The sequence below is a fragment of the Canis aureus genome, chromosome 5, assembly GCF_053574225.1.
Source record: "Canis aureus isolate CA01 chromosome 5, VMU_Caureus_v.1.0, whole genome shotgun sequence".
Lineage (NCBI taxonomy): Eukaryota > Metazoa > Chordata > Mammalia > Carnivora > Canidae > Canis > Canis aureus.
The window spans coordinates 42,026,145-42,047,672 of NC_135615.1; the positions used below are offsets into that span (position 1 = coordinate 42,026,145).

General features: G+C 44.9%; 1 protein-coding gene across 13 annotated transcripts in view; it reads right to left on the reverse strand.

The window, feature by feature from the left end:
* The window catches only part of PPP2R2B (protein phosphatase 2 regulatory subunit Bbeta), a 440,587-nt gene that overhangs the window by 249,595 nt on the left and 169,464 nt on the right, over window positions 1-21,528 (reverse strand). For 3 of the 13 annotated variants that reach the window (XM_077897733.1, XM_077897732.1, XM_077897734.1), the window contains one exon: window positions 15,904-16,097. The exons of 7 other annotated variants lie outside the window; for them this stretch is intronic. In XM_077897733.1, coding sequence (XP_077753859.1) covers window positions 15,904-16,097 — 194 coding nt within the window. Of the gene's footprint in view, window positions 1-15,903; window positions 16,262-16,356; window positions 16,517-16,635; window positions 16,779-21,528 lie in introns of those variants that run through there. 3 more of the 13 variants (XM_077897740.1, XM_077897749.1, XM_077897743.1) reach the window with 3 other exon arrangements.

The window sequence follows — 21,528 nt, forward strand, 5'->3', positions numbered from 1 at the left end:
TTCATGGGAAAATGAAGATTCAAGGCAGGACATGCAGGTACCAGGAAGATTCAAGGCAGGACATGCAGGTACCAGGTACTAAATGGTACATATAGAAGCAGGGAACAGGGGTGGCCTGGGATGCTGAGGACCCAGGACAAGCCCACATGGTTGACTTGGGATCTCAGTTAGGAGACTCAGAGACATGAGGGGACAGTCAGGAAGCAATAAAGTTTACAAGCACAGGACAAAATAGTCGACAGCCCAAACTTCTTAAAGGGCCAAACACAAGCGGGAAAATATTTTGTCTTTTCAGCACGTGCCAATGTCTAGTTCAAGGCCATCCAAATGAGTGACTCAAAGGCAACCTGCTTGTCAAGTAACTGGAGAAAGAAAAAGCCTGGCCCACATAATGGGCTTAAATCCAAGTTTCTGAGACTTATAGGAAAAATTCTGATCAGAAAATTTCCATCTCAAATTGTGCTGAGGAAGCTCAGGGACTGAGTAAGCATGTTGGCAACAGAAGCACAATATGATAATCAGACAGCTTTTTTTTTTTTTTTTCTCACCACTGTGCAGAGTTCTTCAGGTCCTGGGGAGACCTCAGCAAGTCTTTGATCTCTGACCCTGCAAGGGGTCAGAGAACCTACTGGGAAATACACCTCATTCACAAATGCCACTGCATGAAAAACATTCTCCCTACATCCTATCAAGTGACCAGAGGGCTGTGACTTTCAAAGCATAGAATGTTAGTTTCATCCAGGCTAATCCTACAGAACTGGGATGGGATTAGGTATTGGTCACTGCAAGAGATGTCAGTTGGAAGCACTGAACTGTCCCAGTCTTTTCTGTTAGCTCAGGATTGTCCAGGGCAGCTCTTCTCCCCTCTGTCATATTTCCTTTTTAAAACCAGTACCAGTGAGGGCTCCCTGGAAGCATATTCCCAGGAATATGTGCTGCCCTAATCAATACTCACTCTCTCATCCCATCCCACCTGCCCTGGCTTCCTAGAGAGAAGAGAAAGGAGATGAGAGATTTTAATATTACAATCCCAAATTATAATTGAAAACTGACGTTTCTAGAAGATGTTTTAATACTTTTAGTCCTCTGAAGAAGCAACTGAGTCTCCTGATTATCACAAATCTTTATCCATTCAAATAGCCACCCATCCACGCAGCCAGCCAGCCTGTCAGCCAGCTAGTCAGACAGCCATGTATCCTTTAAATTTTATCTGCCTGTTAGGTCACTATCTATGTATCATTTTTTTAAAACTTCATAAAAATTTTAAATTAAAAAAATGTCTCGAAGAACTTTGTATTCTCACTTCCAGGGAGAAATATGTCCCAAATACTCACACAAAATGGATTGAGACTTCAAAACAACTCCTACTTAAAATCCCCAGTGACTGCTAAAATGCAGACAGCCCATATATTTTGAAAAGGGACTAAAATCACTCACTAAAAATACAATCCCACTGGCAGTTTATAAGATTTATACTTTCCAATTCCATCAAATCATGCACCCAACTTTTGGAGGAGAGCTAGAGATGTCTGCAAGTCTTAAGTCAATGATAGGTAAAGTTTAGTTTCCACAGATTTACCTGAGTTCAAATTGCATTGAACCACACACAGTATTAATAGAAAAAAAAAGCATCACAGCTTTCAGAAATGTCAAATTTGAACCCCAGGAGAGGACTAGCTCATTAAACAACCATACTGGTTGTTACAGTGGGTCAATCATTCTTCGAAGTCACTTACTTATCAGTTTGAGGAAAATTAACATTTCTGGGTCACCAGGTTCCATATACTTATGTACAACCGATGGCCTGAAACCATGAAAGTCATTATATTTAATATAGATGGGCAACTAAATCCCAGAGAACGAATGACTCACCCATGTCTTTCATGGCAGAGGCTGAGAATTGAGCTTGCCTCCCCTCTCGGATTGGGTAGAAGTACATGGGCTTTGGGGAAGGACAAGGGCAAAGGAGCAAATTAAGGTTCAATGGTTATGTCTTTATGAATTTATTTCTACTCCACCTGTGTAAATTCCCTCTGAAAATCTGTGACAATGAGAGGTTGAGGAAACACACAGACCAGGCAATGGTGAGAAAGCCACAGCAACCACAAAGGTCTTCCTTGGTACAGATTTTTCTAGAAAACATATTAATTATTATCCAGAAACTTAATTGTTTGTATCTAGAAACAATTATTTGTACCATTTAACCCAGGAATCTTGACTTTAGAAAACTCTTCTAAGAAAATAACTAGAGAGCAATTATTTATCACACAATTATTATAGCAAAATATTGGAAATAATCTAAACTTCCAGCATTAGATGAATGGTAAAATTGTGGGTGAACTATACGATGTTATAGAAGAATGCTCACAGTTTTATTTGGAACATAAACAAACAAAACAAAAATAGATATGATACCATTTTACATATAATTCCAGTAGCATCCGATCCTTTCTCTTACACGCACATGCACATACTCACACAGCCTGGAAAATACATTGAAAATATTTGTAATGTTTATGTCTGGGGCTAGAGGTAAAATCAATTTTCTTTTTTTCACTTTTCTTTATAGTCCAAGTTTTCATCAGTGAACATATCTTCTGTTCTCATAGGCGCTTTTCTTTTTCTACATAGTATTTAATAAAATTTATATTCATATTCTTATGTTTATGTTTATTTTATGTGTGTCTTCCCAATAGAATGCAAGTTCTATAAGGACAGAGTCTTTGTTTTTAATTTTTTCACTGGGTTTTTTTTGTTTGTTTAGCATGGTGCCTTGTATATAATAAGTATTTTTAAATGACTATGGAGTGACCATTTGAGGGACACTACTAAGAGAGGTAAGGTTATGTGCAGGGATTCTAACGGGCTATCGAAGTCTGTTATGTGTCTAGTTTCTAGCTAATTTGCTCAAATAGTATGCTATTCTCTTTCCATACTTTTGCCCCCTCATATTGCAAAAGACCCCTCTTCTCTATGAAGACAGTCTTTGCCCCTCCTCATTACCTATCAGAATCCCACCAAGACTCCACTTTGGCCATAAGCCATTTCTGTTCAATAAAGAGTCTCTAAATAAATAAATAAATAAATAAATAAATAAATAAATAAATAAATAAATAGTCTCTCCAGCACTTACTGCAACCACTCATTTGGAAAGCCAACATTTTTTGAATGACTATTGAGTTCCAAACATTTCTTTAGAATGGGCAAACTACCATCCAAGGGCCACCACTTGATTTTGTAAACAGAGTTGTTTGCTAGATACAGCCATGACCACATGTAGCCAAGACAGAGATGAGTAGCTGGGACATAGACTGTATGGTTAGCACAACCTAAAATGTTGACCACCTGGCTCTTTATAGGAAAGTTTACCAATTCCTGTTCTAGAATATTTACATACTTGTGCAAAGTAGAGCTATCAAATTATTATCCTATTGGATGTTTTTTTTAACCGAAAGCATATGTCTGAGAGTTTTATTCTAAAACCCCCACATTATTCTAATATACCTAACTTCGTTCTTAAGAACTTATATTTTTGTGTCAGACACTTCTGTATTTTAAATCCGAGTCTGCTGATTGACACTGGACAGATCCTACAAATTCTCTAAGCCTCAGTTTCATTATCAGTGAAATAGGAGCCTATCCACTTAGTTCCTTAATAAACATGTAATGTGCGCTATTTGCCAGGCACCGTGCTAGGAGATGGATATCGGACAATAATGAATAAGATCTAAAAGTCCCCTAATTAAGCTTCAATTGTACATACTTCTGAGGTTAGCTGTGAGGAGTAAATGAAATAGACACGCAAATGTGCACATATCTGTATCATATACACATCAATATACTGCACAATATAAACATACACGCATGATATATAGTATATCACATAGAATATATTAAGTACAAAGAATGGTATTCAATTTCCGGCACACTGCAAGCACTTAGTACATGGTGGCTCTTTCTCCTCACCATAGTTAAAATGGAAGCTCTTTTTTTTTAGAAGAAAAAAAAATCTATTTATTTATTTATTTATTTGGGGGTGGGGAGAGCTGAACCGGGGAGGAGCAGAGGGAGAGAATCTCAAGCAGACTCTGCACTCAATGCAGAGTCTGAATCAGGGCTTTGATCTCGGAGATCATGACCTGAGCCAAAACCCAGAGTGGCTGCCCAACCAACTGAGCCACTCAGGGGCCCCACGGAAGCTCTTTTAACAGACATCTAAGAACAGGCTTATTGGATGAAAAAATGCCTTCTGTTGCTTCTATAAAACGGGCCTAGGGATCCCTGGGTGGCACAGCGGTTTGGTGCCTGCCTTTGGCCCAGGGCGCGATCCTGGAGACCCGGGATCGAATCCCACGTCGGGCTCCCGGTGCATGGAGCCTGCTTCTCCCTCTGCCTATGTATCTGCCTCTCTCTCTCTCTCTCTGTGTGACTATCATAAATAAATAAAAATTAAAAAAAAAAAAACGGGCCTACAGGATGCTCTATACTCACAGCTAATTTAGCAGGCTAATCTCTGGGACACAGGCACACTCCTGCTTCTTCTGGCTCAGATGCATGTTTACCGCGAGGCAGTTCTGTTTGTTCCCATATCTCTTGATGCCAGTTTTACTTGTTAGTTAACCAAATATCACGGAAGGTGATGAAGAATGGTGAGGAAAGTTAGAAGAGGATTATTTTATACAAAAACGAAGTCAGATGCTTTCAAAAGATGACAAAGAGCTGTCAGATTAAATGTGGGAGAGATAAAAGATATGGGACAGCTGTAAAAAATCTAGAAGGGTCGGTGGTAAGATGGCTTCTCAAGTGTCTATGCTGTCATTTAACCTCAAGGAAACCAAACTCAGACATGCTTTTTGTCATTTTGGGTGTGGTTTGTACAAGAAAAATACAAGACCCCTTCAGCAGACTCATATTCAAAGATGAAGCCTTGATTCTTCAACAGACACTTCGTCAAAACTAGGCAATGCTATTTAAAACAGCATTCAAACTTTTTTTCTTCTGCCTTGATTTTTCCAATTGACCATCAAGCATTGGTCTCAAAAGCACAGAATAAGAGAGGCATTCTTTTTAATGTACTTCTCACATATAAATGATAGCATGCTAACCAGGGCATGTTGCTTCAACACCTGCCATATTTTCTAAGTAAAAGAAATCATCAGAGACAGAGTGACCTGTTCAAGACCATGGAACTAGTACTGCTGGAGTGATTCCGGAACCAGGCGGGGTCTGACTCCACCACCTCAGCCACCTGATGTAACAGAGAGGCGAGCACAGCACAGACTCACAAAGGCTTGCTTGGAGGGTTAAGTGTATTTTGAGCAGGACAGAGTATCATCTGCTCAAATACAACAGAAATTTTTACTTCATTCACCTTAGTCACCAGCATAACCAACACAGCAGCTGGCAACAAATATAGTAAGTATATTTTGTTTGACTTTGTGAATTTTCTTTCCTCTAATAGCGGAAGACACTAGAGCCTTCCCGATTTCCACACGAAGAGGTTCACATGGGATTTACAACCCCCTCCAAGGAGTGTACAACAGCAGGGGAGACATTTTATTGTGCCTGTCAGATCGTGGCATGGAGAGCCCAGCCTCACCGATTGGCACTCGCTCTTCGCTGTCAGTGTGGCAAGATGAGCAGCACCCTGCTCACCAGATGGTTATTTGTTCCACCAGGCACCTTTGCTGCATCCCTGATTCACTCCAGCCAGGACAGTCTCCAGCATTCACGCTGCAAGGCAGCTCCTGCCAACAACTTTGCCAAATGGCTCCTCTCAAAGTCATGGGCCGCCCAGACAGACTGGCTCCTCCATCTGCAGCAGCTTTTGGCAAAGAGATGCTTCCCTTTCTGGCTCCACCTCTTGGCTGCACCAGAGACTTCTTGCCAGAAGGATGATCTGACCCATTGGTTCCTATAGCCAAGCCTGGAGTTGTGGGGCCATTTAAAGCCAATGCCTGTGTCCCCATGCTCACCTATGAGCACAGTGTCACAATAGACTAAAGAGGTCTAAACGACACAGCACATCAAATACAGACATAGGGCATCAAAGAAACTTAGAGCCAGAAAAATCTAGAGAGAGAGCATGCCACCCCTCCCCCCATCGTTAGCCTCATTTTAGGAGATTAGGAAACTTGAAGCCCACAGAGCAAAAGTACCTAATTATGATGGTGGGACTGGGAATAGCACCCAGGTCTTCTCGTGTGCATTCTACCTCACTGGATACAATGCTCCATCCTCTTCGAAGGTTCCCTCTGTTCATTTTTTAAATTTTGATAAAAATTAGGCCTTTTGTATTGGCATTGATTCAAAATCACCTTTCTGTAGAAAAAATGAATAATCTTTTCCCCGTGTCAACATCACAACTTCTGTCTTAAGCAGGCGTGTCCATATACTACACTGTCAAACCCTGAAATGACTTCTGTTCCGCCACTTACTGGTGGGTGACCTTGGACAAGTAATAATCTCATTTTTGCTTCAACTTTTCACTTCACGGGGGATAAGGACAGCATTGACCTCTAGAGTTTCGAGGACTAAATAAGAAAAATCCTTCAAAACTCAAAGTTTGTTCCTGGCACATAGCAAGCCTTCCACAATTGCTACCAATCAACCTTGTTCTTTATGAACACTTGAATTCAAAATGGTCATAGGACATACAGTGCTTTGCACAGATAAGTAGATATGCCAGGTGCGCCCATATTCTACATTAGGAAATGCAAGCTCATGCAGTTACATGACTTATCCTAGGTTTATTAAAGAAGTAAAGGACCAAAGAGTCCTTCTTGCCTCTTTGCTGAGAAATAGGAACTAGCCTCTTGGTTTTAAAGGTGGTAAAATCAGGAAGGAGAACTTTTGAACACAAACGATAGATAGATAGATAGTTCACCACAGCATCATATTTAGTATTTAAAAAAAAGCCAGAAATAGCTTTCCATCCATGTACAAGGAACTACTAAATAAACCATGATACAGTCATACCACAGTGCATTATGCAGCCATTAAAAAGAACAAGGCAGGTGTAGGTGTCCTGACATGTAAAGATCTTTCAAGATTGCTGAGTGGAAGAAAAAAACAAAGTACAAACAAAACAAGCAGTATACACTCAATCATGCAAACAATCCCTCCCACGATGTACACGTGTACATGTATATTTATTTATTATTTTTTAAAGATGTTATTTATTTATTCATGAGAGACACAGAGAGAGAGAGAGAGAGAGGCAGAGAGAGAGAGGCAGAGACACAGGCAGAGGGAGAAGCAGGCTCCATGCAGGGAGCCCAACGTGGGACTCGATCCCAGGTCTCCAGGATCACATCCTGGGTTGAAGGCGGCACTAAACCGCTGAGCCACCCGGGCTGCCCGTGTACATGTATATTTAAATGTATCAAAATACATCCAAAGGTGGCCATGAGGAAGCACAGTCAACTAATGACAGTGCTAACTCTGGGCAGGGAAGTGGGATGAATGTACGGATAGAGGGTAATTCATGCTTGACTATGTCTATTTCTTTTTTTTTTTTTTAAAGAGTTAAAAAATTTTTTAAGTAATCTCTACATCCAACGTGGGGCTCAAACTTATAATCCTGAGATCAAGAGTCACATGCTCTACTGACTGAGCCAGTCACATGCCCCTGCTTTGTCTTCTTCTGTAATGGTTGAATCCATTCAAGTGTCAAGAAGACACTTATGTTATTATTTGATAGAGGAGAATGTCAATGACAGCAATACAACTATAATGAACCAACCGACCTCTTAACCTCCTAACTTGGGTGTCCCCAGCCCCCACTTGACTTCTACAAAGTTACATGAGCAATGTTACTCTCCTCAAGGTTCTTGTAAAGCTCTACTCTTTGGTTACAACACCTTCTGGTGATATTTTGTACTTGAGGATCCAAGTTTTGTCCTTTAGACCACCTGGGAGCGCTCGGCACCTTGCTGCAGCATTCTCCATGAGAGCTGTCTGCAGCTTGTCTACCCTCTGCACCTTTGGGTATCTGCTGAGTGTCACAGAGATGAGTCCCCTACACGAAGTGGAAGAGGTTGCCTGCCATTCTGTGATGACTTCGGATTCATTACCTCGTGGATTCACAGCAGTGGAATTGGCAATGCATGTGGAGGACGAGGCTGCCAGTCCCCCTGCATCAAGCCCAGCACAGGTAAGATACTCTTTGGCACCCTCCTACTAGCAAATCCCACCTGTCTTGGGTTAAAATACTACCCTTCAGGGTCCCTCCAGACCCTGAGATCCCATGCACTCTTCTTGCTCCTTATCCAGAGTTCCCTTCATTTCCCTACATTTGCTGTAAGCAATCAGGTCTCTTTCTTCTAAAGCACAGAACTGAGAGTCTGACATCCCCCTCTATACACTTATCACTTTCCGTCACCATGACCCCGTCTCCAAAATTAATACTAATTAGTTTTCTGTGGATTTCACACATACAGATCTTACCATCATCACTTCCCACTCTTTCCACAGTGAACTTAGAGCATAAGAATTCAAGGGTTCCTGGGTTATTTAAGACACAGTTCCTAATGGTCTTATAAAGAGATAGGTGTTACATCAGCTCTGGTCTGCTCTGATTTTCAGCCTCATTCTAGCATTCTATTGGAAAGGCAAAAGAAGGCAAATTGGTGGTAAGATGACAAGTCTGGGGAAAGCAATCTCCTTAATGGGGGATGAGGCGAACAGCATGGGCAAGTCTCTCTGGCCAAAACAAGGCCTCACGCACCTTCGCATTTATACGCAAAGGACAACTGCCATCACACAGCTGTCTCTATCCATTCCTTCTGAGCCAACTATAGGAATTGTTACCAGCTCCGGAGAATGGGTGTCCAGAAGATCCCAGGGAGCCATCCCAGCACAGCCGGGGAACTGCACCATTAACATCCTAAGCTAAGAGCAGGGGACATGGACAAGCATCTAAAAACCCACCTAATTCTCACAATTTGCTCAATCCCATAAATAGTTTCCTTCTTTCCTTATAGAGTAAAATACATCTGGAAGAGAAGGTCAACTGGGGACTCTGGCATTGGGTGGAGGAGTTCAATTTCCTTCCTGTGGGACAATGATGAAGGCCCAGACTTGTGCACTGCCCTTCTAGAAAGATGGAATAAGACAGTCCAGCAGCACTGAATGTGCACCATGGAGATATATGCAAAACAGAGACTATATCCTGCATTCTGCGCCCCCTCCCCCACCAAATCCTGACCCGAGGCAGCAGGGGTGGGCAAAGAGCATATGCCTCGGGTCCAGGGAGTCATGGCTTCCAATCTGGTTCTACCGCTTACAAGTATGTGAACTTACATACATTTCTTTGCTTTTCCAAAGCTTGAAATTTCTCAGTCTGAAAAATGAGACTAATGAAACCGTTTGCTCACGGTTGTTGAAAGAGATTAAATGAGTAAACATATGTGAAACACCTAGGAAAACATGTGGACTAGACAATACTTGAGAAACCTCAGTTCCCTTCCCTCAGCTAACTGCTGATATTGGACCTTTAGTTTCTTCATAAATGCAAATGCCAGAGTCTAGGAATGTCAGTCTACAGCTGTGCTCTTTTCATTGAGCATTACCAATATTTTGACAGGACTGGCCTAATGTTATTCACCCCAGGTTCATTGGCACATTTCTGACCAGCCCTCATAAAGGGCTTGAGATTGCCCCTGGGGACCTGGATGCTAATAATGAATACTTGCTAGTGATTTTCAATGCACTCTGGTTATTATGTTTGGTAGCAGAACATTTCCCATCCCCAGAAAGGTCATTTACAATAGTGTAAAGCAGCTTCCTTCCACCTTCCATTTCAGATTTTTCCGAGAATGGCAGAGAACTCAAACATTCATCCATATGCATTGGAAGTACTATTCTGATGTGGCATTTGCATACAAATATCAAAGCAACTTAAAGAACTACAAGGCAGCTCTCCATCATATGACACCACCTCCTTTTATTTTTCTAGTGCCTTCCCAGCACCTTCATATCAAAAGCCATTTTCATGTACCTTCCTAGCTTTCTTCATCTTGGATTCCTCTGGAGTGTGTGTGAAAAGGGGGTGGGGTGGAGGAAGCAGAGACTTCTACTTTCTCACTTTTATTCTGGTGCCCCTAGAAAGCTGTCACATTTCAGAGATCACACAGATCTCACTCAAGTTTGGAGACCCTCTAACACTCAACTCACCCAAGACTGGGTGAGGCAAAAGAAGCCTTCTTATTCTATCATATTGTTGGAAAAGGCCATATAGTGTTGAATAATTTCAGCGTGTGGTTAGTTATGTTTACACCAAGGCATTCCATTGTGGGGTCCTTTTTGTTATAATCTTTTTATACCAAGCCAAGATAAGTTTCTTTGTTGGCTCAAATTCTGCCTTAGAGTGCTCTTCTCCCAGGCATCCCATCTATTCACATGGTTTTAAATACTTTTAATATGCTGCCAACATCCCAAATTATACATCTAGTCCCATTCTTGCTTCTGAGCTTCAGACCCAGATAGCTAACTGCTTGAGGATCTTGCTGTGAGGCTAAACGTCTCACACACCCCTCAAATTAATCAACTTCCAAAGTCTTTCTCCAGAGTCAGTGAAAAGTTCCATTATGTATCAGTCTCACTGCAAAGCCCTGGGAGTCGTCCTCGATACTTACCTCCATCCACTTCTCTTTATCTCTGCCCAATCTGTCACACCAAGCAAATCCCACCCATTCCTCTTCTACGATGTATCAGAGGAGTCACCTAATTCTCTCCATCTCTACTGTTGCCGCCATCCTAGAGTACAGCTGTGGCATCCTAACTATTCCCTTTTTGCTCCTATTCCTTTCCTCCCTAGCCCTCCGACCACACCCTGCATAGCAGACAGATTGAGCTCTGAAAAAAAAAAAAAAATCCTGATCAGATTTCCCCCCTGATCAAAATCCTTTAATGGTTTTCCATCCATCTTTGGATAAATTCCAAACTCCTTATGGTCAAGGCTACACATGATCTGGTCTCTGACTACTTCTCCAGTCTCTCTTTTGTAACATTTTATTATGAAAATTTTTAAACAGAAAGCAAAATGGAAAAAAAAATTGCAGTGATTACCCATTGATGGGCCTTGCTTTATCGTGCGTGTATCTATCCATTCATCCATCCGTCTATCCTCGCATGAATCTTTCCTGGTTTTGGTACATTCCAAAGTAAACTGCAGGTGCTGGTCTCATTGTCATCCTTCTTCCTCTTGTTCCTTATATTCTAGCCACAGGCAGCTTTCTACTCTTCAGATCAGTCAGACTATTTCATATCTCTGGGCTTTGTACCTATTGTCCCCTCCACCTGAATTGTCTTTACCTCTTGTTTATTCCTGACTGATCCTTTAGTTCTCAACTTAAAACTTACTCTTACAGGCTGCACCCCCAACTAAATTAGATCCACTTTCCTGCCTTATATATGATCTCGAGGCATCTTGCACTCTTCCTGAATGTCACTTGTCACAATTGGTAATTATATGTTTATTTGCAAAATTATTTAATGTCCACCTCCTGTGCCAGCCTGATACCATGTCCGTATTATTGGACCATGCTGGATCACCTCTGCAGAAAGTCAACTAATATTTGTGGAAGTAATTAAAGGCAGAATGAATCAATAATTACATAATAATAATCATAATACATGGAATAAGTAAATTTGTTCTTCCTTTAAAATGTGTAAACAGTATAGGTTTTTAAAGATACTTGCAAGAAAGTAGAACTTACTTACTGCCAGAATATAACCACCAAGAACATTAAAGCAAATAACTACATGGTAAGATCCACTGCTGGTGTTCCAGCTGAGAAGAGACTGGTGGGTTTTAGGGACTTCTCTCCCATCTCCACTAGCCATTCCCCTCAAGACCATCCAGAATCAACACACAATCCAAAGAAAATGGGTGTGTGTTATGCAAATGTACCTATAAGGTACTGAGGACATTTTACCAAGGTATAGCTTTGTATCAGGCACTGTCTTGAGTACTTTTCCTGTATTAATTTTTCCCCCTCTATGGCAGCAGTTCTATTGTTATTCCCATTTTACAACCAAGGAAACTGAGAACAGAATAGTTCTTTCATTTTTTAAAAAAAGATTTTATTTATTTATTCATGAGAGACACAAAGAGAGAGGCAGAGACACAGGCAGAGGGAGAGGCAGTCTCCCTGTGGGGGATCCCGGGACTTCCCACTCCCAGGACCCCCAGATCACAACCTGAGCCAAAGGCAGATGTTCAACCACTGAGCCACCCAGGTGCCCCCAGAGTAGTTCTTTTAAAACATATTCTCTGACTTCCTCTTCTAACCAGATTGTCATTCCTGTAAAGTCAGCTTGAAAAAAAATATTTATTCTGTTTGTGGTCCTGTTTAAGAGTAGGAAGATTAACATAGAAAACTCTCAAGCTGCTCTAATGGAGAGAGGGGTTTAGTCCGTTCTACCAAGTCTGAAATAAAGAATGAAATCCACATATAGATCAGAGAGATTTGAGAGATGAAGCCTTGGTTAGGATCCCCAGAGTTCCATATCTGAAAAATCCAGTACAAGCATTGTGTTACTTTATTTCTGTATTTGTTCCAACCCCATTTTTTGTCATATGTAATCCCACATACACATGTTCAAATGATCCCTGCCAAGAATTTTACCTCAGATGGGAATACAATTTACACACAAAGATAAAACCACAGTGGTCTTCCTCCTTACAGGAGCTAATGGTTGAAGGATAGAAAATGAGGCAGTGCAGAATTTCTTAGTGGAAGGGTACTCATTTCCCACAGTCTTGAGTCTGAAGGCAAGCATTACCCTCATCTGTGTAACCCTCACAAATTAATAACATCCCTGGCCTTCAGTTGCCCAGTTTCCTTATTTGAAAATGTTAATAGCATCCACTTAGCAGGACTTGGAGATACTGAAGTGCTATATTTAAAAAGCTCAGCAAGTACATGGAAAATAGAAGATGCTCAAAGATGGTAACTTTAAAAAGGGGAAAAAGATAGAGAAAGATCGAGGAGGGCGGTGAGTTTGATGCTCAGAAAAAAAGAGGAGTCATAGGAAATGTCTTTAATAAATATACATCATGCATCCTTTTTCCTTCCCCGTGGTGGGGGGTGGGGTGTAGGGAAAGGGAGGGAGGGGGGTAGTGTGAAGGGAGAGAAGAAGGGAGAGGGCAGAGGGAGAGAAAATAAGAGAAGAGCTTGGGTAAAAGTGTCCTTTAGCATTTGCATTGCTCTTAGCTGGCTGAACTTGCCTGCAGCTACCACTTACAATGCAAATTGAGCTTAGAGTCCTTCACACTAACTACACAGCAAAAACCTTTCAGCTTTAAATAGAATACTGCAGTGTGGAATGATCTGAGCAAAGCAAAGAAAAACTCAGAGATAAATGTGAAGGAGATTTTGGAGAGAGAGTGAAAGGGAAGGGGTGGGAGGGAGAAAACAACAACCTTGACATAACTGGCCAGGTAGGAGAATGCCGAAAGATCAAGGAAGGCAAAAAGCAAAGCAAAATCTGTAGAAGTACCTAGACACTACTGTCAGATTTAAGAGAAAGTAGATTTAAGTGAATAAAGGAGGAGGGTACTTTTGAGGCAAGCCCTCAACAGAAAGGATTTTAACAAATAATATTTCAATCTAGTGATCTTTCAAGGTGTACGCAGCACTTCCAAGGTATTCATCAGAAGAGAGAGGATGGACTCTTGCCCTTCTGGCCAGCACCACTGCATGAATGTTCCCTAAAATGAACAAATTAAGAGCATGGAGAACTTCCAGCTCTGCCCAACTTCTGCTATTTACATTGTCCAAGTTCCATTTTTTTTTTTCCTTCTTCCCAGACTGTCAATAAGATCAGGTAAAGAAACTTGAAGGCATACTAAGAAATAAAGGTTTTGTTTCGTTTTCGGCATGGTGTGTGTGTGTGTGTGTGTGTGTGTGTGTGTGTGTGAGAGAGAGAGAGACAGAACGTTCTGAGAGGCTGACTCTTTAGAAAGATTTTATAGAGCTGTCTGCTATAAACTCATGCCTCATTTTTGACTACATGAACCCAGTTATTTTAACCAAAATCAGAGTCTATAAAAATGCCATAAAACAGGAACAACAATCAGTGCAGTACCTGGGGTCCCCAAAGCACTAAGGAATTCCATTTTAACTCATTTCTTCATTCTGGAGATGATACCCCTATACACACGGTCCCAATTTGCCCATCTTCCCAGCTCAGTAAGTTTCCTGTGCCTGCGCTTGGAGGCATAATGCAATCTAGAAGAAAACACGAAGGCAGCCCTCTTTCTTTGTTGTCACAAACAGAAAGAAGTATCACCCGGAAAAACCAATAGACCTAAGGCCAACTTCTCTCTTGGATGACATGCTGAGACACAGAGACTACACAGGTAGTCATAATCTACCTGGTAACTGAGTCAGTGACAAAGCACTTGAGACTGAGAAAGAACATCTTATCACCACCCTGTCATCCTGCAAATGAAAAGAATAGGCAAGTATGGTGCCTGCATGGGGGAGGGACACGCTGAACATCTCTTAAAAGCCACCTCTAAGCTCCTGAACGCCAGAGCTCATACAAGTCTGCTTAATCTGTCTAGCACCATGGACATATTAGGCTGGATGCTCTCCAAAAATGATGATGAATGAAGAATATATTTTCAATATATTCACTAGGCATTTTTTTTAACCTAAAACTTACTGGGACGTTTATAGAAGATGCTACCTTTGCCCCCACAATTGTATCTTTCTATTTCTTTCAGAGTTTGAACTCTTTTACTACCTTGCCAAACCCATCGCATTTTTCTGTGAGTCTTGGTTTGATTACATACTACAGAAATATTAGCATCCCATCAATGCCAAGAATCGTCCTAAATGAACATACCTTGCTGTGTTTTCCTAAGGCATTTTCACACACATTTACTCACGTGGATATTACAACGTGATAATGCAACACTTTCTATGCGGGCTTAAGGATAAGGGCCTACAGGTAGAAAATGAAGGCAAAAATGCAAAAGTTTTGGCATTTGAAAAAGAAAAATGCCTCTTACTCTCTGTTCACACACAAAAGGCAGAATGTGATTCCACCTGCTGACTTCCCTGCCTGCCTGCTAACGTCAGAACAAGCAGAGAGAGAGAGAGAGAGCGAGCCTCGACAATTTCACCTCTTGGCCAAGCCCAGCTTACTGAACCCTCTTGCTTTCTGCTGGCTGTTGATTCAGCAGAAACTACTGCTGCAGAATTCATAATGGTGATTTTAAAGGCCCCACTGATCGCATCGCTCGCCCCACGTGTCAGACTCGTTCGCTCGCTGCTGGAACGCCGTCTCCCCAGCTACCTTTTTATTTCTTGCTCATGCACTGCCAAGGGGAGAGGGGCTTGCCCTTCTGCCAAGGGCCTTTCGGGGTTCCGATGGTCTGAGCAGGTAACCTGGCCGGAGACACAGACCGGCAGGAAATGAAGCCGTGCCCTCCCCGCAGCCCCTGAGACACAACATCATTCCGCGCAGGGAGGGGAGGCCCTCGGGTCGGAGGTCCGCCGGGGCCCCCTTCTCATCTCCCCACCTAGACCTCGGCAAACACCTCGGGGGAGGGGGGGGGACATGTGCCTTCGGGGGAGGGGGCGGTCATTTTTCCGGTCGGGAGCCCCACCCTGCAAAGCCCGATCCCCGAGGGCCATTTTAACTCCCGTGGGCGCCGGGTCCACCTGCTGCTGAACGCCGGGCTCGCCTCGCGGAGCGCGGGTGGGTGTGGGGCGCCCCGGCCGCTGCCCCCGCGGGCCGAGCCCCCGCCCCGGCCCCGGCCCCGGCCCCGGCCCCGGCCCCGGCCCCGGAGGAGTCTCCGCCGCTCGGCGCCCGCGGCCGGCCGAGCCCAGCGACCCGCAACTTGCGCCCGGCCCCAGCGGCGGAATGCGGCGGGGCTGGCGTTACCTTCGGTCGCATAGCTGTGGTCGCGCAGGAAACTGTTGTTGATTTTGCGGGTATCAATGTCCTCCTCCATTGACAGCAGGCTTACTTGCGTGGGAACCAGAAGCCGGCAGACAAGTATCCATGATCCCTCCCCGCAGCCAGTCTCACAGGAGAGGGGGGCAGGGGAGCCGGAGGGACTGCACCATGGTCCGAGCCTGAGGAGGAGACGGGGAGGCGGAGAGAAAAAAATAAAGACCCGGCAATGGAGCTGTCACCTCCTCCGCTCGGGATCTCCGAGGCTGCGGCGGCTCCTCCCGCGGTGCGCTCACTCCGGCTCCGGTTCCCGGCGAGGATGCTGCGCCCGGCTCGGCGGCCGCCGGGGCCGAGGTCCGAGATGCGCCGAGCCCCGAGGGGTCCGGCCCGCCCGCCGCCCGCCGCCCGCCGCCCGCCGCCCGCCGCCCGGCAGGCGCTCACCAGCGGGCTTGGGGAGAAGCCCAACAGGTTCCCCACGCTGGCAGCCGCTCCAAAATGCAAAAAAGGTCCCTCCTCCCCCCGGGCGAGCGGGCGGCCGCGACAAAATGGTGCCTTTCGGGCCCCGAGCTGCGGTGGCGCGGCGGCAGGGGCCGGGCTCGGGCCGGGCCGGGCCGGCGGGGAGCAGGGCCCGGGGCCCCGGGAGGGCGGCTCGGGCGGGCGGGGGCGCGGACGGCGGCGGGGAGCGGGGCAGGGCGCCGCGGCCGGCGCCAGCGCACTCACCCTCACGCCCACACGCGCGCGCTCGCAGCTGCCGCCGCCGCTGCTGCAGGAGGAGGCTGGAGGCGGCTGGTGCATTAAAGGCGAGGCTCCTCCCCACCGCGTCAGCAGCCCCGGGACTCTTCCCCGGCCGCGCCGGTGGCCGCGGCGGAGGCTGCGGCTGCTCCCTGCTGCAGTGGGGCGCACGCGGCCGCCAGCCCGCACCTGGGCGCCGGGGGCCGGCGGGCAGGGGGTCCCGGGAGCGCGGCGCGCGCGCCCTGCCAGCCGCCCTCCAGCCGGGCCACGCGGCCCCGGGCGCCGCCGACCCGCGCCCCGCGCCCCGCACCCCCGCACCCCCGCACCCCACCCCGCCCCCGGGCCCCTAACTCGCTGCCTAGATCCGGACACCTGCGCTTCAGGTCCCCGTGGGTAGGCAGGGACACCACCTCCGGGTCCCTGGCGCTCACCCGCTAGGAGGTACGCGGTCCCTCCATCCAGTTCAGCGGCGAGGCCTGGGGTTCGAAGCCTCAGGGAGGGGAGGCTGTGGGAGGAAGGGCTGCCGCCGTCGCCTAATTGAAGCCTCCTGTGCTACGAATAGAATCGGGGGAGCGGGGGCCAGAACTTCTGTGCGAGCACCTACGACTCCTCCATTGCAGAGTCCACATCCCCTTCTCACCGTGGGCGTCTGTGTCTACACCGCAGAGGGAAGCAAGAGGGCTGAGTTTGGAAGCTGGTGCACGGAGGAGTCGGCCTGAAAAGGTCCACCGTCCCCGGCCCTTCGCACTCTGTTTTGGACAGAGTGCCGCAGGCCCCCCTGCAGGTGTTGCCCGTGAAGACTCAGCCCTGCAGGAACCGCTGACATTTGCTCCCAGCATGGGAGGGACGCTGGAGCCCTGTGCCCACAGACGGCCCCTGCTACCCTGAGATTTCAAAGATCCAATTAAGGCGAAAAAGAGACCTGCCTCCCTACTTCACCCAGGAGGAAAATACAGAATTTCCCACCCCCGCCTTCCCCCACGTTTCCCCCAAATTGCAGATTCTGTATTTGAAAGAAAAGTGGATCGCTAGTGTCATGAAACCAGTAAAATCCTTTATGAAGCTACCCAACTCACTAAAAAGCCAAGCTGGAGAAGCCATTTCCCCCATTCTCCTCTTGTAGAAGGTGCTCATGGCAGTGGGTGTCACTGCAGGGAGAGACATCAGCGCAGTCTTGCTCAGTTAAACTCCACAAGTGGAGCTAGATGAGCCCAGAGGGACCTGTGAGTTAATTATATACATACAATGCTTCAGCTAACACAATTTAGAAAGTATTGGAAGTTCAGAAAAATAGGAAAACAAGTTTTTAACGGAGGTTGGGAATTGCCATCAGATTTCCACAAAGAGTGGATGCTTCCGGCAGCTAGAATATGGCATCGCCCCCACCTCCAGGGAGCCAGATGGAGAAGAGACTCGAAATCTTCTGTAGAGATCTTCTTGGATATCATTTTTAAGGGAAGTTCAGCTTACAATAGATTCCATCTTCTCGTTTGGTGGTGAAGCCTTAATTAAGCTCGTTTGTTCGAATTTCACAAATGAAATTGCGGTAACAAATGTAGTCTGCTCAGTGTCGGTGCATGGCTGGTTCTTCTGCACGAGCAGCTGTGTCCGTCACCAGGGCTCCAGCGGTCAGCTCACCTGCAGTTACACAGTTTAGCTCCTCTTGCTGTTCAGCATCATCCGGAAGGGGCGGGCAGAGGGGAAATAAGCTAAGTCCCTCTCACAGTGGTGAGAAGACATTTTGCTCTCAGTGGAAATGATCTTAACTTGTGACTGGACACCTAGGTATGGTGTTTGGAAATTCTCCCCTTATCCTCCTGGAAGGTGGGCTAGATTGGAACAGAGCTGCATGATGAATGGGGTAGGCCCAGCCCCTGCCGGCCAGGCTGTGCTTGAGAGATTTTTCCACTGTAACCAATGGGAGGTGTGCTCTCTGGAGATCAAGTTTCTGGGGTTTACTAAATTTCACACTTCACGTTGCCTGCAAAAATCCCTCCTGCATTAATGCAACAGAACAGGCAAAACAGATACATTCTGGGTAAGTAGACTACAAAGTTTCAACTTTTTTTTTTCCAGCTTTTCTACCATGAGCAATGGGGAACACGGGCAAACCCTGTGCCAAGACCAAGAAAAATAAGGCTGCTGGCTCAGTGATATATAAGAAAGGAGGTAAGGGGGTGAAAGAACCCTGTGCAATCCTGTGGTGGTAAGAGGACCGTATAGACCATTTCTCAGAAGACCTGCTGACCTTCTGTCTGTACTCCAACAAAGTTCTTTCTAAAAGCCTTTGAAGTGTGCACATGCCATTCCCTGTGTTCCTTCTTTATGTTCTTGGCATTCTTTTTTTTTTTTTTTTTTTGAGATTTTATTCATGAGAGACACAGAGAGAGGGGCAGAGACATAGAGGGAGAAGCAGGCTCCCCATGGGGAACCTGATGCGGGACTCAATCCTAGGACCCCAGAATCACAACCTGAGCTGGAGGCAGATGTTCAAACACTGAGCTACCCAGGTGCCCCGTTCTTGGCATTCTTCAGCATGGAAACTGAACCATGCCTACTTCCCTGAGGCATTACCTGACTGTAACACAATGTCTTCCCCTGGAATTTTCTGTCTCTGTATCTTTTTTTTGGGGGGGGGGGTCTTCTTCATGGCTCACTGCATTTTGTAATAGTTGTCTCCTTATCATTATCAACCATTGCTACTATATCTCTGATACTAAATGGCTGGCGCTTAGTAGGTGCTCAATTATTTTTGGTAAATGGACATAAATATTTCTTCAGTGAATGAGTAAATTACTGAATTTGTTCAATGTAACAAATATTTGTGATATTTAGGTTTAGCAGCTCAATCCTTATTAAAATTCTTGCCAAAAAACTCCCACGCCCAACGATAAAACCTGTCGTGAGCCAGTAGTTTTCTAGTGTGTAAGCTTTATTCCAATTGAAATAATTGTCCTACCCATTCCTGTATGCATATGTACCAAAACTATTTGCTGAGCACTTAATATATGCCAAGAAGTGTTCTGGTGTTGGGGATACAGTTAAAACAGAATCCCTTTCGCCACAGAACTGAAATTCTATCATCTGATTTTGATAAAATGAGCTTTCTTAGAAATACAACAGATGTGGGACGCCTGGGTGGCTCAGCGGTTGGGCGTCTGTCTGCCTTTGGCTCAGGGCATGATCCTGGGATCCGGGATCGAGTCCCACATTAGGCTCCTTGCATAGAGCCTGCTTCTCCCTCTGCCTAGGTCTCTGCCTCTCTGTCTCTCTCTCTTTCTGAAAAAAGAAAGAAAGAAAGAAAGAAAGAAAGAAAGAAAGAAAGAAAGAAAGAAAGAAAGAAAGAAAGAAAGAAAGAAAGAAAGAAAGAAAGAAGAAAGGGAGGGAGGGAGGGAGGGAGGAAGAGAGAGAGAGAGAGAGAAAGAAAGAAAGAAAGAAAGAAAGAAAGAAAGAAAGAAAGAAGAAAGGAAGGAAGGAAGGGAGGGAGGGAGGGAGGGAGGGAGGAAGAGAGAAAGAGAGAGAGAGAGAGAGAGAGAAAGAAAGAAAGAAAGAAAGAAAGAAAGAAAGAAAGAAAGAAAGGCAGGCAACAGATGCATTATAAATCAACAGACTATAGCATAATGTTAAGGACTAAGGCTCTGATAGCAAGCAGAGCTGATTTTCTGACACATCACTGGGTCCTTGAATAAGTTACAAGGTTCCTCTGAGGCATTTTTTAAACCTCTAAATTAGGGAGAATAGTATCTACTTCAAGGAGTTATTGTGAGGATTTAATGAGATAACATATTGAATAATCCTGGAAAGACTATACTGCTATTACTTGTTGAATATTATCAGTATCACTATCAATAATGAACAAATATTAAAGCACCTACTATGTCAGGCAGTGGAGCAGGACTGGAGACTTAGCCACATCTGTGCATAAAGTGAATAGTCAGTTTCTACTGTCATGCAACTTAGTGTCTAATTTATAGTTTATGTAAAGTGAGTCATAAACTATCAAGAGGGCAGCAGAAGACACTCTGAAAGGCTGACCAAGTTCAGGCCTGTACTTTACATACACACACACAAAAAGGCCAATGGCAAATACACAGGGCTTCTTAAGTTACACGATTCAGTATGATGACACGTAGACACGTTCCTTTTTTTTGTGGACCTTTGTCATGGTCCTCTTCCCCCTGTACTGTCACATACCCTCACCCAGTTAGGTTAGTGCTGCTTACACTGGAATCTTTCAGGTCATCCTATCCAATTAACACATTAAATATCTACAATTTTATTAAAACCTTTGACCTAAGCCAGCCTGGAGATTCTTAATATAGGCCTTAGGTGTTAGTCCTGGTTTGACCTTTGGCAAGTAATTTAACACCCCTGGGCCTCTGTATTTGCAAAATTGAAGAAAATAATAGAAACTACTGGACAGTGTTGTTGAGTGGTTTCAGAAACAGCTAAATGCTTCATGGTAAAACATCATTTCTCCTCCCTAGCCGTGGCTCCTGTGAGTCTCCACCAGTAGGAAAATGGAGAGACGTACCACAAGTGGATCAACTATGTGAATAAAAGTGACTTAGAAACCCGAGTTTTACTACCTATCGGTCTGTCCTAATAAGCAACTAGAAACTGGATACATGAAATTTTACCATCCTGCAAAAAGCCCTTTATACGCCTTTATAAGTCCTGTGGAACTAGGATTACCCTATTTACGTGCAGACCTAATCATGTTTCTCTGTTGTGGAATCATACGAAATCCCTCTCTAGGATCACTAAGCACTGAATGTACAACTATCTCTCTGAGGGGGTTTATGTGTTGACTGCTCAGTGGGCAACCTCTAGAGTTTCTAGCAAGATTAGCCATTCCTTTTTGTGCACACTACAAAATGT